The 18,185-nt window shown below is 42.0% G+C and overlaps 1 protein-coding gene across 2 annotated transcripts in view; it reads right to left on the bottom strand.

Annotated features, from left to right (window-relative positions):
• LOC138979640 (sodium-dependent phosphate transporter 1-A-like) overlaps positions 1–16,034 on the bottom strand; it is a 40,082-nt gene extending 24,048 nt beyond the window's left edge. For both annotated transcript variants that reach the window (XM_070352357.1, XM_070352358.1), the window contains exons 1-2: positions 15,904–16,034; positions 326–648 (exon numbers count right to left, since the gene is read on the bottom strand). In XM_070352357.1, the coding sequence (XP_070208458.1) occupies positions 326–515 (190 nt within the window). In that variant the 5' untranslated portion in view covers positions 516–648; positions 15,904–16,034. The remainder of the gene's footprint in view (positions 1–325; positions 649–15,903) is intronic.
• Positions 16,035–18,185: the final 2,151 nt, after the last annotated feature.

Raw genomic sequence — 18,185 nt, 5'->3', positions numbered from 1 at the left:
AGTATTACCTCCATGATAAGGAAAATGCATCCAAGAAATGGGTCATTCAGTCAGTCAAACCATATTGTAGTAATGTAGCAATGATACAAAACATTCAACTGTAATCAATACCTTAGGAGTCACTGACTGGTTGATGATTTTAGTTCAATTTAAAAAAAATAAATAAATAAAAAAAAACAGAAATTGCCACTTACACGTACATGTACATGTAGACAAGGACGAGGAAAGATGACACACTGTATCACGGACATTGACAGTCTTAAAACACTAAGTGAATAAATCAGACCCTTGCAAAAATAAACAAAAGAAGCAAAAGTCTACAAACCTATCAAAACAGCGCCAGCGATTTCAAAAATGGTTCCCAGGATGCACGCCTGGACAAGCGTGAGAACCTTTGCCCCAACCGACGTTCCGAACGAATTTGCAACATCGTTAGCGCCAATTCCAAAGGCTAACACGAAGGAAACGATAAATGAGACGATGACAATCCACAACCACTCAGAAGGAATCTCCATGTTGTTGCTGTTGTATGGTGGTGGTGGTGGTGGCTGACGTAGAGGTCGTAGACTGGGAGTGGGAACCAGTCGTCAAGAAACCAACGGGAAAACGGCTGAGCAGTTGAACCACTGCGCCCCTTTGGACCTCAACCTATAACAAACAAGGTCCGACATCAATTAAACTAACAATGGTAATGGTATGTTATTATTATGTGCAGAGAGAGAGGAATGCATTCCTCTTCTAGTTTAATCCCCTTCTGTCTAAGTCCAATAGACGACTTTCTGAAATAAATCCATCAGGTTTGTTTGGTTGTGAAAGAGTGATACACTGATATACCCTTGCTTTCCCTTTGATAAATAACTTCACACGTACTCCTGTCCACATGTTTCCGACACATCCCTCGCTAGTGATTGGCCCCTCCAATGTTTGGGGAAAAAGCAAGAGCATTCACTCTTTCACAACCCATAAACCCAATGTGTCCGGGGTGTACCTGCAGATGCCCACCAAATTTTAAGCAGATCCATCAAGAGCTTTGGCCGCGCATCGCGAACACACACACAGACAGACACAAGTCGTATATATACAAGACCATGTTTCGACAGCCCAGACGGGGAGGATCCTCGATAGCTCACAGGGTATATAATGTTTTCCGCCATTTTTTGAAGAATCCTTTCAAATTTGCTATTCCAAAAGTACCTTATGACACGACTCGAGTGGCAAAGAACATTCTCTGCAATTCCTGTCTCAGTCCGTGCAGCCGTTTCGGGTCCTATCGTCATCATACAAACATACACACAGACACACAAGAACCAGCTTTAAAAGTTAGATTATGTAGGAACCATGTGAACCAGTGATTTTTTCTTATGTACAACAGATACTACAGTATTTCTGCTTTATGAAAAGCAATATTTCAAAAACAAAACTAGAGATTTGAATTTTGACCACTTTTCCCCCTTTCTGTCACCAGTACTGAAGAACAACTCACTTAGATAGATAGATATTGACCCCTTGAGTGCTGTTCAAGGATTGGTCACAGCAGGAGGTGTGTCACAAAGCTTATGTTTTCATTGGCTATCTCAAAGAAATTCACTCATGCTACAGTGCGTGTGCTGTCTGCCACCTGGGATGTTTAAATCTGTCATAGTTACAGAACTTTTATATGACTGAGCATTGTTTTTCAACATACTGAAAAATGAATCTTCAAGACATGAATAATAACACTGACATGAAAAACCTTTTGCTGGCTGACTACAGAAGCAGGTTGCCAATTTTGTTTACAAACATTCATGCAAATCTGAGACATAGACTAGAGACATTTTATGTTTTGGTGCAAATATAGTGAGTGCTCACTAAATAGAAATACAATTTAAGGGTTTATAAAAAAAAATATAACAAAATTCTATGATATAGTTAAAGTACAGTCCAACATTATTACCGTGGGTTACAAATTAATTGCATTCATTAGTATTTTGCTGTAAATGTGCACACAACTGATAATAAACACTGCAGGCTCGTTTTTCTAATAAAAAACAAGTGCAAAAGGTCAACACAACATCGACACGCAAAGAAACAGGTACCATTTGTCATTCTTCCTCACCACCACCCCCAGACTTACATCATCAGCAAGTGTTAACACCGATACTTGGTTATTAACACATTCCGCATACAGATAAGCGATCAGTAAATAACCCAATGACCTAGAGTAGAAGGTGCGATATGATTTTCGGCGAAACCGCATGATGATCTAAAAATAGATTCTCCGAGTCAAATCTGCTCCTTGACATGATAGACAGATCTATTCTGGGGCCATCGTCAGACTGATCTGGCGATAACCGAAAGGTGTCATCGTTATTTTAGTGTCATACCTGTTTCGCCGAAGAAAGCAGAAAGACCTAGGTGACTTCTCTCGTCTGCAAGTACGCACACGTGCTCGCGTGCTTCACTCATGTCGGACGACCTTTCTTTTGGCGCGAGCTCAAAGCGCTGTGTATAATTCATGAATGAATACTAACAAGGCCCTACCAACAAAGAGACCTATTGTTTGTCAAAATAATCTAATATTACAGCGCTAGGATTTAGTTAAACGTGTTAATGGGAAAACCCCAACACGAGAGTTCTATTGATCAGAAAAAGTCAGAATACGTACCGCCTCAAACCTGTTTACCAATGTTCTTGCCGCATACGCGCATGTGCTTCGCACGCGGTGCTGGCTAAAACACTGTTCCCCGTGAAAAAATGAGCTTGTGCATATCTAATGGAACGTTCTAATGAATACATGTTTGGAGAAAACTGTTAAATTCACACTCCTTCTCAGTCGTGTAATTACTGGACGTATGATCAAAAGGTCGCTGGTTCGAATCCGGGCCGGGACGAAAACGGGTCAACTTTATGTGCAGACTCAGAGACGGTATCCATGTCCCACCCCCGTGTCACCACACTAGTGGCACGTAAAAGACCTCGGTCATTCTGCCATAAGTGCAGATGGCTGATACCACCTAAACACGCATACACTTGTGTATCTCATCCAAAGTCGGACTTTAAACCCGGGAACATGCCCCTAATGGCTTTGCCGTGAGGGCGTAAAACTTGAATTTCTTCTCAGTCGTGTAATTAATCGTGTGCATCCCCCCAAAAATGTCAATCAATAGCATTATTCTTCAACAAATTGGACATACCAACAATCTAAGGCCTCAATGCTTTCTGTGTGTGTGTGTGTGTGTGCAGTGTGTGTGTGTGTGTGTGTGTGTGGTGTGTGTGTGTGTGTGTGGAGGGGGAGCCGGGGAGTTCCTAACACGCACACACACACCCCCCCCCCCCACACTTACCCATCAAATGTACCTTTTTCTCAAGTAGAGACTCATACTGAATACCCTTTTCAAATGCATTGCCGCCCCCCCCCCCCCCCCCCCCCCCCCCCCCCCCCCCCCCCCCCCCCCCCCCCCTGGCCAGCCCCTGCCTCATTAAATTATTTGAAAGCCCCTTCCTCTCAAACACAAGGTCCAGCCCCTCCAGGAATTAAGTTCTGTTCACATGGCAGATTTTCAACCAACTTTTCCTATAACTTTTGTTGGTTTGAAATCGCTCCCAACTTGTTGAGACTAAATCGGCGAACAGATGTATCAGACATGTTAAACAAGTCGCGTAAGGCGAAAATACAATATTTAGTCAAGTAGCTGTCGAACTCACAGAATGAAACTGAACGCAACGCAACGCAGCAAGACCGTATACTCGTAGCATCGTCACTCCACCGCCCGTGGCAAAGGCAGTGCACGTGGAATTGACAAGAAGAGCGGGCTATTGATAATGAGAAGGATAGCACGCTTTTCTGTACCTCTCTTCGTTTTAACTTTCTGAGCGTGTTTTTAATCCAAACATATCATATCTATATATTTTTGGAATCAGGAACCAACAAGGAATAAGATGAAAGTGTTTTTAAATTGATTTCGAAAAAAAATTTTGATAATAATTTTTATATATTTAATTTTCAGAGCTTGTTTTTAATCCGAATATAACATATTTATATGTTTTTGGAATCAGCAAATGATGGAGAATAAGCTAAACGTAAATTTGGATCGTTTTATAAATTTTTATTTTTTTTTACAATTTTCAGATTTTTAATGACCAAAGTCATTAATTAATTTTTAAGCCACCAAGCTGAAATGCAATACCGAACCCCGGGCTTTGTCGAAGAGTACTTGACCAAAATTTCAACCAATTTGGTTGAAAAATGAGGGCGTGACAGTGCCGCCTCAACTTTCACGAAAAACCGGATATGACGTCATCAAAGACATTTATCAAAAAAATGAAAAAAACGTTCGGGGATTTCATACCCAGGAACTCTCATGTCAAATTTCATAAAGATCGGTCCAGTAGTTTAGTCTGAATCGCTCTACACACACACACACACGCACGCACACACACACACACACACACACACGCACGCACATACACCACGACCCTCGTTTCGATTCCCCCTCGATGTTAAAATATTTAGTCAAAACTTGACTAAATATAAAAAGGAAGATGGTGATATAGTGTTGTGTGGTGATTTTAATTGTGTCATGAGCAATGAGCTCGACATAATAAGCATATCAAAACAGTGGAGGCGAATTCAGTATTGGAGCTGCCTTGTTTTGTTTAGCGTGTGCTGACAAAACAAGCCCCGGCTCGTCAACCGTTAAACGGTTTGTCTTTCGCCGCTAGCCTGCAGGCGAGTTGCCGTTGTTTATCTCTGGTGGCCACTGTTTATAATTTAGAATCTCGGAACCGAGTCTCAGTAAAAACTCTTGGAGAAGTCTAGAAGACCAGAGCATTTTTGCTATGTATGTGGGGGTTTTGCAGACGACATTTTGAAGCATACGCGTTGCCATGACTGCATCGAAATGTTGTATTAAAAACTTCGATAAAGTATCTCAGTTGCACATTTTAGCAAGGTCAATCATTATGCTAATTTAAAATCGCTTCAAGCACTTATTGATTAAAACCAAAACTGTGAAATATAATCTGTTAACACTTTCTTTTATCTATCTAGAGAGTATTGCCAGGATGGTCACATGCTTCCGTCTTAAATAAACGGGATTATGTATGGATGAATCATTGCATTCAAGTGGCTGTAACACAGGTTAAATAGCAATCTGTTTAACAGAGCTAAACATCCAACTAATATTTTATTGTGTAAAATGAAAGTGAAGGCTGATAAAAAAAACTGTACATATTGTGAGGATAAACTTGATGTATTGGAGCATTTTTTCTTTGAATGCCCAACCGTGCTCAGGTTTTGGAAATATATTGAAATGTACATATTAGTAAACATTCGCGAAAGAATTAGGTTGAATGTTACAGATGTGCTTTTTGGCATTAAAAGTAACAGCAAAAATATGAAGAAGATTAATCATATTATTTTAATCGCAAAGATGTGCGTAAGCATTTTTAAAAAAACCGATTCACGATCAACACTGGACATTATTTTTGGAAATCATGTTGTTTTGAGATTTCGTTAGTCTGACGTTTTATTAATTAGAAACAAATTGTTGATTGTCTCTGATTTAAAATAAAGCATGCATGTAAATGAGAAATTATGTGTACAAACAGAAAACATACAGTTACCATGTTTGTTATCACGTGTTTATTGATTGATTAAAATTTTGAAAAAAAAAATCGGCGAAGCGTCTGCCTTGTACTGAAACGGCCCCAATGCATTTAACCGCGACTCAAAAATTCAGAGTCAGTTGAGCGCTGCTCAACTCGGCCATGATTTGGCCCAGATTATGCGCAGACTTTCCTTTTAGCGCTAAATGACTGCTCTTCCTGGTTTGACTTGGTGCCAAGTTAGGGGAAAATTGGTAGAAAGTCTGCCACTTGAACTGAGAGAAGTAATGCCACCCTGTATTTCTGTTGACGCAGGTAAAATTCTTTACTACTACTACTACTTTTTTTTCTTTTTTTTGTTTTGCTTAACGCCCAGCCGACCACGAAGGACCATATCAGGGCGGTGCTGCTTTGACATTTAACGTGCGCCACACACAAGACAGAAGTCGCAGCACAGGCTTCATGTCTCACCCAGTCACATTATTCTGACACCGGACCAACCAGTCCTAGCACTAACCCCATAATGCCGGACGCCAGGCGGAGCAGCCACTAGATTGCCAATTTTAAAGTCTTAGGTATGACCCGGCCGGGGTTCGAACCCACGACCTCCCGATCACGGGGCGGACGCCTTACCACTAGGCCAACCGTGCCGGTCACTACTACTACTACTACTACTACTACTACTACTACTACTACTACTACTACTACTACTACTACTACTACGGTACTACTACAGAGGAACCCTCTTTAAAAAAAACTACTCTTTGAAGACATTAATTTTACTCTTAAAAGATCCCACTTTTTACATTTAGTCAAGTTTTGACTAAATGTTTTAACATAGAGGGGGAATCGAGACGAGGGGCGTGGTGTATGTGTGTGTGTCTGTCTGTGCGTGTGTATGTGTGGAGCGATTCAGACCAAACTACTGAACCGATCTTTATGAAATTTTACATGAGAGTTCCTGTGAATGATATCCCCAGATTTTTTCATTTTTTCGATAAATACCTTTGATGACGTCATATCCGGCTTTTTGTAAAAGTTGAGGCGGCACTGTCACACCCTCATTTTTCAATCAAATTAATTGAAATTTTTGTAAAGCAATCTTTGACGAAGGCCGGAATTCGGTATTGCATTTTAGCTTGGTGGCTGAAAAATTAATTAATGACTTTGGTCATTAAAAATCTGAAATTTGTAATAATTTTTTTGTTTATATAAAACAATCCAAATTTACGTTCATCTTATTTTTCATCATTTTCTGATTCCAAAAACATATAAATATGTTATATTTGGATTAAAGACAAGCTCTGAAAATTAAAAATATAAAAATTATGATCACAATTAAAATTCCAAAATCGATTTAAAAACAATTTCATCGTATTCCTTGTCGGTTCCTGATTCCAAAAACATATAGATATGATATGTTTGGATTAAAAACACGCTCAGAAAGTTAAAACGAAGAGAGGTACAGAAAAGCGTGCTATTGCAGTACAGCGAAACCACTACCGCGCTGAACAGGCTCGTCAGTGCAGTGCGTTCAGTTTCATTCTGTGAGTTCCACAGCTTGACTAAATGTAATAATTTCGCCTTACGCGACTTGTTTTAGGCTACATTTAGTCAAGTTTTGACTAAATGTTTTAACATAGAGGGGGAATCGAGACGAGGCTCGTGGTGTATGTGTGTGTGTGTGTCCATGTGTGTGTGTGTGCAGAGCGATTCAGAGTAAACTAACGGCCGATCTTTATGAAATGTTACATGAGAGTTCCTGGGTATGATATCCCCAGATATTTTTTCCGTTTTTTCGATAAATGTCTTTGATGACGCGACGTCATATCCGGTTTTTTGTAAAAGTTGAGGCGGCACTGTCACACCCTCAATTTTCAATCAAATTGATTGACACTTTTGTAAAGCAATCTTCGACGAAGGCCGGACTTCGGTATTGCATTTCAGCTTGGTGGCTTAAAAATTGATGAATGACTTTGGTCATTAAACATCTGAGAATTGTAATTAAAATTATTTTTTTATAAAACGATCCAAATTTACGTTCATCTTATTCTTCATCATTTTCTGATTCCAAAAACATATAAATATGTTATATTCGGATTAAAAACAAGCTCTGAAAATTAAAAATATAAAAATTATGATCAAAACAAAATTTACGAAATCGATTTAAAAACAATTTCATCTTATTCCTTGTCGGTTCCTGATTCCAAAAACATATAGATATGATATGTTTGGATTAAAAACACGCTCAGAAAGTAAAACGAAGAGAGGTACAGAAAAGCATGCTATGCAGCACAGCGATCCCCTGACTACCGCGCTGAACAGGCTCGTCAGGTTTACTGCGTTTTGCACGAGCGGCGGACTACGGTCATTGTGAACAAATGCAGCGCGTTCAGTTTCATTCTGTGAATTCCACAGCTTGACTAAATGTAGTAATTTCGCCTTACGCGACTAGTTTACAGTTTAATTATTTGCAAAACTATGTATATTTACCTTCCTTTTAATATTCTTTCCACTGTACGTATGAGTTGTATGTTCCATTGTCCTGATTTGGCCTATATGGTCCGCTGGACCCAAAAAGCAACAACTATCAAATCAAATCAAATCATTGTAGGTGACACACATCTTATCACCCCAAGTCGGGGGCTATAATTTCACGAGGAGCCTAAACTTCAGTGTAGCACAGGCGAAATAACCGCACGCGCGCTTGCCAACCTCTCACCCCGTTTTTGATTGGCCAGAGATGTGATACCATGTGTGTGTGTGTATATGTTACAGTCAAATCGGGAAATCAGGTATTTCACGAGAATGTCTGAAAGTTTAGGCATTCATGGTAAATACCTGGTTTGATCAGGCAATTCCGGAAATGACTGAATTTTTTTAGGCACTATCAGGAAATGACTAAAAACTACTTGTGCAAATTTCCCGTTTTGCCTGACTGTTAGGCAAAACGGGTTGTTCTGAGACCTTGTCTGTTTTTACCTCGCCTGCCTTGAGCATGAATTTCTCTTCTAGCACATTGTCTATTCATCGTTTTCCCCATTTCACTGAGTTCGGAGTGATTGCAGTTTGTTTTTTTACGGGTGCAGGTCACTACCGCGAGTGTAACAATATCGCGTGTGTAAGACTACGAGCACGAATTTATTGTCTTTCTTTATTTGGTGTTTAACGTCGTTTTCAACCACGAAGGTTATATCGCGACGAGGGAAAGCGGGGAGATGGGATAGGGGAAAGGGGGGGGGAGATGGGATAGAGCCACTTGTTAAGTGTTTCTTGTTCACAAAAGCACTAATCAAAAAATTGCTCCAGGGGCTTGCAACGTAGTACAATATATGACCTTACAAACATTGACTATATTCTATACAAGAACCACTTAACAAGGGTAAAAGGAGAAACAGAATCCGTTAGTCGCCTCATACGACATGCGGGGTGCAGAGAAATAAGGATGTGGAAAAGAAGACTTTTGGTAAGTGAAATAAAGGTGATGGATCCAGTCAGGTAGAAATAAGACAACAAGAAAAGAATTGGAAAACTGCAGGGAATAGTAGGGAGAGTTTTCTTGGAAGGAAATATAGGTGAAAGGACTGGAAAGGCAGAAATAAGACAAAAGAAGAGAAGAAACAGAACCGTTAGTCGCCTCTATGGGACTCCCTCTAACCCGCGGGGGGTACGAATTTATTGTGATTTTCTCGTAAAGTTCGGAGTGATTGGAGTTTGTTTTTACATAGCCGGCCTTGAGAACGAATTTATTGTGAGTTTCTCGTATAGCACATTGTCTTTTTACATTTAGTCAAGTTTTGACTAAATGTTTTAACGTAGAGGGCTAGGGGGGAATCGAGACGAGGGTCGTGGTGTATGTGCGTGTGTGTGTGTGTGTGTGTGTGTGTCTGTCTGTCTGTGTGTGTGTGTGTGTGTGTAGAGCGATTCAGACTAAACTACAGGACCGATCTTTATGAAATTTGACATGAGAGTTCCTGGGTATGAAATCCCCGAACGTTTTTTTCATTTTTTTGATAAATGTCTTTGATGACGTCATATCCGGCTTTTCGTGCAAGTTGAGGCGGCACTGTCACGCCCTCATTTTTCAACCAAATTGGTTGAAATTTTGGTCAAGTAATCTTCGACGAAGCTCGGACTTCGGTATTGCATTTCAGCTTGGTGGCTTAAAAATTAATTAATGACTTTGGTCATTAAAAATCTGAAAATTGTAAAAAAAAAAAAATTTTTTTATAAAACGATCCAAATTTACGTTCATCTTATTCTCCATCATTTTCTGATTCCAAAAACATATAAATAGGTTATGTTTGGATTAAAAACAAGCTCTGAAAATTAAGTATATAAAAATTATTATCAAAATTAAATTGTCGAAATCAATTTAAAAACACTTTCATCTTATTCCTTGTTGGTTCCGGATTCCAAAAACATATGTCGATATGATATGTTTGGATTAAAAACACGCTCAGAAAGTTAAAACAAAGAGAGGTACAGAAAAGCGTGCTATCCTTTCGTAGCGCAACTACTACCCCGCTCTTCTTGTCAATTTCACTGCCTTTGCCATGAGCGGTGGACTGACGATGCTACGAGTATACGGTCTTGCTGAAAAATGGCATTGCGTTCAGTTTCATTCTGTGAGTTCGACAGCTACTTGACTAAATGTTGTATTTTCGCCTTACGCGACTTGTTTTTTTCCCCTTTTACGACCCCAGCCATTCAAAGTTTTATAGTAGGCTTCTGTGCTGAAATGCTTTCTGACTCTCACCAGAAACACAGATTGTGAGCGGTAGGCATTCTCCGATAATGCCTGGCAGCCTATTTCAGTCAATCACCGATAGTGCCTAAACAATTTCAGTCATTTCCGGATTTGCCTGATCAAACCAGGTATTTACCGTGAATGCCTAAACTTTCAGGCATTCTCGTGAAATACCTGATTTCCCGATTTGACTGTAACATATATATATACATGTGTGTAACTCTTCTCTGTGTGCAGGGGCGGACGAGGGGGGGTAATGATCATCCTCAGAATGCACCAGATTGCACCATTTTGCATCCTTTTTTTCAAAATCTTCTGGGGGGGCATGCCCCCGGACCCCCCTAGCAAGCTAGGCGCTTCGCGCTTTCACACCCATATCTTCACAATATACTTTTGGAACCCCCCCCCCCCCCCCCCCCCCCATTAAATGAACTGATCCGCCCCTGGTGTGTATTCATAGTGAGGAACAAAGCGCAACCACTGAAGACGAGAAACACAGTAAATGAGTTCCCCGTTATTAAGGTCGCCCCTTATTACACCCCCGGTGTAGGATCCGGTCCGGTCCCCCCTCTGAAGTAGTCCCCCGGGGGACCAATTCGTGGCAAAAACTGCTCTATAATGGTCCCCCCTTAGACATCCAGCCTCGTTTTTCTTGTTACAATGTTAGTAATGTTACCAGCAATTTCAGAGAAAAGAAAGGAAAGAATCAGAGACTGCTTTCATTTCTTCTTATCAGTATTTATTTATTATTCATTTTATTTCATGTGATTTTTCTGTTGAACGGCATTATAAATCAGATCTATTTTATTTTCTGCAAAATATAGTCAAACAAAGAGATTGCTGTCTGTGCACTACATAATACCGGACGAAGATATAGATTGAAAATGGCTTGAATGCCTAAGAAAAACGAGGCTGGATGTCTAAGGGGGGACCATTATAGAGCAGTTTTTGCCACGAATTGGTCCCCCGGGGGACTACTTCAGAGGGGGGACCGGACCGGATCCTACACCGGTATAGGGGTGTGTATAGGTTTCGGTCGATGTGTTTGTGTGTTTGTGTGCGCATATAGATCTCAAGAATGAACGGACCGATCATCACCAAACTTGGTGCCGGTTCTAGGCTATACATTCCTGAGACTGCGACGGTCCTTACAAAAATTGGGACCAGTCAAACACACGGTTAGGGAGTTATTGGTGGATTAAGATTCTACAAGGACTTATAGAGGGAGATATTAATGGTGAAAGGGAAATAACCTTCTCAGTTGGTGGCAGTGAGAATGGTTATTTCCCTTTGACCAACGGGGGTGTTTTTCCTACCTCGGAGGAATTTCTTGTTCTATTTTCCTTACTGCAACTGTGGTAATGAACCACAGGCATATGACGTAGTCTCAAAGGTTCTCGCTGTCGATTTGTGTGTGTGTGTGTGTGTGTGTGTGTGTGTGTGTGTGTGTGTGTGTGTGTGTGTGTGTGTGTGTGTGTGTGTCACAGGTGTCAGTGTCAGTGTGTGTGTGTGTGTGAGTGACGGGTGTGTGTGTGTGTTTGTATATATTTGTGTGTCGATCAGTGCCGGTGTGTGTGTGTGACGGTGTGTCCACGGTGTGACGTGTGTGTCACGTGTGTTTGTGTCAGCCGTGTGCCTGTGTGTGTGTGTTTGTAAGAGAGAGAGAGAGGGGGATAGAAGGCAAGACTAGACAACATCTGTCTGTGTGTCTCGACTTAACAGCTTATTGCTGGGAAACTACTGGGCGCAGTTCGTTCAAAGGTTAATACACTAACTTGATAATAGGTCCGATTGATCGTATTAAAACTTCATAACTTGATGTTACCTGGGACCTAAATGCCCCAAAAAACACAAAAACGACTCTTAACGGCGGGCGGAATTCGCGGTGGGATAGAACTGCGGTTCGGCTCATAGAACGGTGCAAGGTCTCGGCCAACCAAGACTATGGCATACTCGTAGCAAAGCCGCCGAAGGTAAAAGATAAGCAAGTACTGATAATGCCGTGTGCATCTTGTTTTTGTTTTCAGTTTTATATCAAGCGGCCGAAAACTGGGGTCAAAGAAAACAGTGGAGAAAACAAATATGAGAACAACAACTTCGTTTTTAATCATCGGGTAACTGTACAGATGAAGTATTGTTCACATCGGATTGATAGAGACGAGAGACAGAGAGGGAGTTAGAGAGAGAGACAGAGAGACAGAGACAGAGAGATGCGGAGAGACTGACAGAGGCGGCGGAGACTGAGACGGACTGAAAAAGACTCGATCGAGAGAGAGAGAGAGAAAGCCGGAGAGAGAGAGAGAGAGAGAGAGAGAGAGAGAGAGAGAGAGAGAGAGAGAGAGAGAGAGAGAGAGCGCGCGCGCAACATATGCAACTGACATTTCAGAGAGAGGCCGTCGAGAGAGAGACTGAGAGAGGCCGTCGAGAGAGAGAGAGAGAGAGAGAGAGAGAGAGAGAGAGAGAGAGAGAGAGAGAGAGAGAGAGAGAGAGAGAAGAGAGAGAGACTGAGTGCGCCGAGAGAGAGAGAGAGAGAGACTGAGAGAGAGACTGAGAGAGAGAGAGAGGGAGAGGGAGAGGGAGAGAGAGGGAGAGAGACGGAGAGAGAGAGAGAGAGAGAGAGAGCAGAGAGAGCGAGAGCCGCGAGAGACGAGAGAGACTGAGAAAGAGAGAGAGAGAGAGAGAGAGAGAGAGAGAGAGAGAGAGAGAGAGAGAGAGAGAGAGAGAGAGAGTTGAACTTGACTAAAAAAAATAAAATAAAAGATGAAAATACATAGGAGGGGGCGTTCCACTGTACCAACAGGCCACTGCTCAGAAAGAAGGTGAAAACAACTTTCCAGGGCACAAGGATTGTCTCTGAAATGACCGATTTTCATTGTCACGCCGCTTGGAACAAAATCATAAACAAGTCAGTTCAGGTCGCAACGGAATAGCCTACATTTCGCTGCTGATATGCCGGTTGCATTTAAAAAAAAATGTTTAAAGGAAAACGGTATGAAAGGATGCATTAAACGAATTCCGAAAATAACTCTGTCGGGTTTGTATGGCTTTGTGACTGAAGAGTGAATGCCCTTCCTTTTCAATCAATCAATCAATCAATCAATATGAGGCTTATATCGCGCGTATTCCGTGGGTACAGTATTCCGTGGGCGCAGGGATTTTTTTTTAATTTATTTTTGTGTATGCAATTTATATCGCGCAGGGATTTATTTATGCCGTGTGAGATGGAATTTTTTTTTACACAATACATCACGCATTCACATCGGCCAGCAGATCGCAGCCATTTCGGCGCATATCCTACTTTTCACGGCCTATTATTCCAAGTCACACGGGTATTTTGGTGGACATTTTTATCTATGCCTATACAATTTTGCCAGGAAAGACCCTTTTGTCAATCGTGGGATCTTTAACGTGCACACCCCAATGTAGTGTACACGAAGGGACCTCGATTTTTCGTCTCATCCGAAAGACTAGCACTTGAACCCACCACCAAGGTTAGGAAAGGGGGGAGAAAATTGCTAACGCCCTGACCCAGGGTCGAACTCGCAACCTCTCGCTTCCAAGCGCAAGTGCGTTACCACTCGGCCACCCAGTCCATACTCGTCCTTTTTACTCGTACAAACATGGGGGCGGCCAATCACTAGCGAGGCGTGTGTCGGAAACACGGGGACAGGAGCACGTACATGTGACGTTTTTTGTCAGAGGAAAAGCAAGGGTATTTATCCTTTCACAACCGTTATAAACCCGACGGAGTTATTTTTGATAATCCGATCTGTTGTTGAACTCGACATAGGAAGAAAGGAAATACCCAGAGTAAAACAAGTTGAGAAAGCGACATTGAACAAAGAATAAAGCAAATAATTACGAATATGGATAACATTCACGGACAACAAAACGGTATGGATTCAGAAAAAAATATGTCCAGAGATTGTGGATGTTTTGAGATAAGGGAAAAAGAGATATTATGGAGATTTTAAACAATACTGGCATAACAAAACATTGAAGACGTAAGAAAACAGAACTGAATTGGGTTATGCACACAAACAACTACAGTTTCCATGTGGACGCAGAAGGGATTTTTTGGGAAAACAACAAATCAGAAGAAAATCAATCAATCAATAAATAAATAAAATATCAGCATAAAAATAACTGCCCCAAATGTCTAACTTTACCTAAAAACCCGGCCAGTCGTGTGTCAGATTGTGTTTTATTAGACGGACGTTTTTCGCCCAGTTAACGCTCGGTTTGATATGCGAAATGCCATTCGGACAACTAAACTCAACATTGAGGAAATAGAACAAGGGACTACAGGGGAGAGGAACTAGGACAAAATAACAATATAAAAAATATGTACTCACCAGAAAACAGCAACAAGAACTAATACGTTAGACTCTGTCTGTATGCTTCTGTGCTGATTCTCTTCATGTTCTTTCTCTGTCAACTCTTCTTTTTAGTTTCTTGTTGTTCTTTTACCGATGAAGAAGAAAGTCGAAACTAGTTCATGTTCATTTGTTCTTGTCGCTGTTTTCTGAGGGGGAAAGAGATTATGAGTGACAACCGAAATACACGCTGACGGGCGCAATGGCTTGGTGGTAAGACGCCGGCCTCCAAAGCGGAAGGTCGTGGCCCGGGTTCGAATCCCGGCCGCGCCTGGTGGGTTAGGTGGAGATTTTTCCGACCTCCCAGGTCAACTTATGTGCAGTCCTGTTAGTGCCTTATCCCCCTTCGTGTGTACACACAAGCACAAGACCAAGTGCGCACGGAAAAGATCCTGTAATCCATGGCCATGTCAGAGTTCGGTGGGTTATAGAAACACAAAAAGACCCAGCATGCTTCCTCCGAAAGCGGCGTATGGCTGCCTAAATGGCGGGGTAAAAACGGTCATACACGTAAACATCCACTCGTGCAAAAACACGAGTGTACGTGGGAGTTTCAGCCCACGAACGCAGAAGAAGAAGAAGAATTACATGCGGCAAAGGTACAAAAATAACCCTGCATCATGCTTCGTTATTCCGCTCAACCGGAGATTAAAGAAAATGGTTTGAATGAAACAATGAAAAGACAAAAAAACCAAGAAATTCCTCCGAGGTAGGAAAAACACCCCCGTCCTTACCATTCTCACTGCCACCAACTGAGAAGGTTATTTCCCTTTGATCATTAATATGTCCCTCTATAAGTCCTTGTAGAATCTTAATCCACCAATAACCCCCTAACCGTGTGTTTGACTGGTCCCAATTTTTGTAAGGACCGTCCCAGGAATGTATAGAACCTGTTCACCAAGTTTGGTGACGATCGGTCCGTTCATTCTTGAGATCTATATGCGAACACAAACACACAAACAAACAAACAAACACATCGACCGAATCCTATACACACCCCTATACCGGGGGTGTAAAAACACTGAAAAATAAAGTCGTTTATAGAATAATTCACCCTTCAATGAAACATTGATTGTTAAACAATGTTCCTTTCAAACCTACAGCAGATTCACACAAAAATTGTTTAAAAAACCCCGCACACGATCATAATACATACTTTACAAGAAAACGTCACACACAAAAAACGCCTACCTTACTAACACTGCGATTGTCGATCTTGAAATGAACGATAACGTTGTCGAACTGTGCGCGAAAACAACGCTCGTTCAGCAGTAGGATTTAATTTGCTCGTCGGTCACTGAGCTAAGGTACACCGTGCTTTGTTTTTGAAAGTGTTCTTTCAGTTAAGAACTGAATGTTTCGGACTAAAAAACGGTTATCTCTCCTTTTATATAGCTAGGGGTGGGTGAGGGAGAAGAGGTGGGGGGGGGGGGGGGGCTTGTTCATATCGTCTTAAGAAGTTTGACCTTTCCCCTTTCCCCCTAGCCCTACTCCATATTTGGACGCATACATAGTATAGGTCTGTTTTTGAGTAGGACTGAACTGATACTGCTTGCGCGAAGTTTTTTCAGTTCATCAACAAGCCTCAGTCAGGAGTGAATGTTATCAAATAGACTAAAGCTGAAAGGGGGGGGGGGGGGGGTGCTGGGTCTATGCGGTGCGTGTGACAAGTCAATGTCTGTCTCCCAGTTTGTATGCGTGCAAGGAGAGAGAGGGGGAGAGGGAGGGGGTAGGGTGACTGAGAGGGGGGCGAGAGAGAGAGGAGGGGAGAGACTGAGAGGGGGAGAGACCGAGAGGGAGAGAGACTGAAAGGGGGAGAGGCTGAGAAAGGGGGAGAGCAAGAGGAGGGGGGGGGAGACTGACAGGGGGAGAGAGAGGGAGAGAGAGGGGAGATAAACAGAGAGAGAGAGAGACAAGTCAATGTCTGAGAGAGAGAGAGAGAGAGAGAGAGAGAGAGAGAGAGAGAGAGAGAGAGAGAGAGAGAGGGTGGCGAGAGAGAAAACCGCAATCCTTCCACAAAGACACCGACGTCACCCGACTGGCTGCTTTCTGTGCAGAGCAGTGTGGGAATTTTGTGCTGAAGTGATTTCTTAACGGCCATCTATGGCAATCTGGAGAACTAATTCAGAAGAAATGTAAGGTCCACACAAGAAGCAGCGAGTCTGTTCATTTAAAATTTGGTATAAATGTCAATCTATGCGGTAGGGTGTGGTAGTCCCATGACGCAGTTGTCCCCCTTCCACGGCAGTTTCTCTGCAGAGTTGTCTGCCGGCCTTGAACACTGAGCCGGCTATTTATAGCTCAAACGTTCGATGGATGCCGGTCGGGGGACAGGGTAGTTCAAATGGTAGAGCGCTGTACTTGTGATACTAGGGTAACGGGATCGAACCCAGGCCGGTGTAGGATCCGGTCCGGTCCCCCCTCTGAAGTAGTCCCCCGGGGGACCAATTCGTGGCAAAAACTGCTCTATAATGGCCCCCCCTTAGACATCCAGCCTCGTTTTTCTTGTTACAATGTTAGTAATGTTACCAGCAATTTCAGAGAAAAGAAAGGAAAGAATCAGAGACTGCTTTCATTTCTTCTTATCAATATTTATTTATTATTCATTTTATTTCATGTGATTTTTCTTTTGAACGGCATTATAAATCAGATCTATTTTATTTTCTGCAAAATATAGTCAAACAAAGAGATTGCTGTCTGTGCACTACATAATACCGGACGAAGATATAGATTGAAAATGGCTTGAATGCCTAAGAAAAACGAGGCTGGATGTCTAAGGGGGGACCATTATAGAGCAGTTTTTGCCACGAATTGGTCCCCCGGGGGACTACTTCAGAGGGAGGACCGGACCGGATCCTACACCGGGACGGACACGGGTCTACTTTATGTGCAAACTCAGAGACGGTATCCATATCCCACCCCCGTGTTACCTCGGTGGCACGTAAAAGACCTCAGTCATTCTGCCATAGGTGGAGGTGGCTGATTACACATAAACACGCATACAACGAGGTATCTCATCTAAAGTCGCATACAACTAGGTATCTCATCTAAAGTCGCATACAACTAGGTATCTCATCTATAGTCGCATACAACTAGGTATCTCATCTAAAGTCGCATACAACTAGGTATATCATCTATAGTCGCATACAACTAGGTATCTCATCTATAGTCGCATACAACTAGGTATCTCATCTATAGTCGCATACAACTAGGTATCTCATCTATAGTCGCATACAACTAGGTATCTCATCTAAAGTCGCATACAACTAGGTATCTCATCTAAAGTCGCATACAACTAGGTATCTCATCTAAAGTCGCATACAACTAGGTATCTCATCTAAAGTCGCATACAACTAGGTATCTCATCTAAAGTCGCATACAACTAGGTATCTCATCTAAAGTCGCATACAACTAGGTATCTCATCTAAAGTCGCATGCAACTAGGTATCTCATCTAAAGTCGCATACAACTAG

This window comes from Littorina saxatilis, linkage group LG11 (genome assembly GCF_037325665.1).
Source record: "Littorina saxatilis isolate snail1 linkage group LG11, US_GU_Lsax_2.0, whole genome shotgun sequence".
Taxonomy (NCBI): domain Eukaryota; kingdom Metazoa; phylum Mollusca; class Gastropoda; order Littorinimorpha; family Littorinidae; genus Littorina; species Littorina saxatilis.
This window is presented reverse-complemented; position numbering and strand designations above follow the sequence as displayed.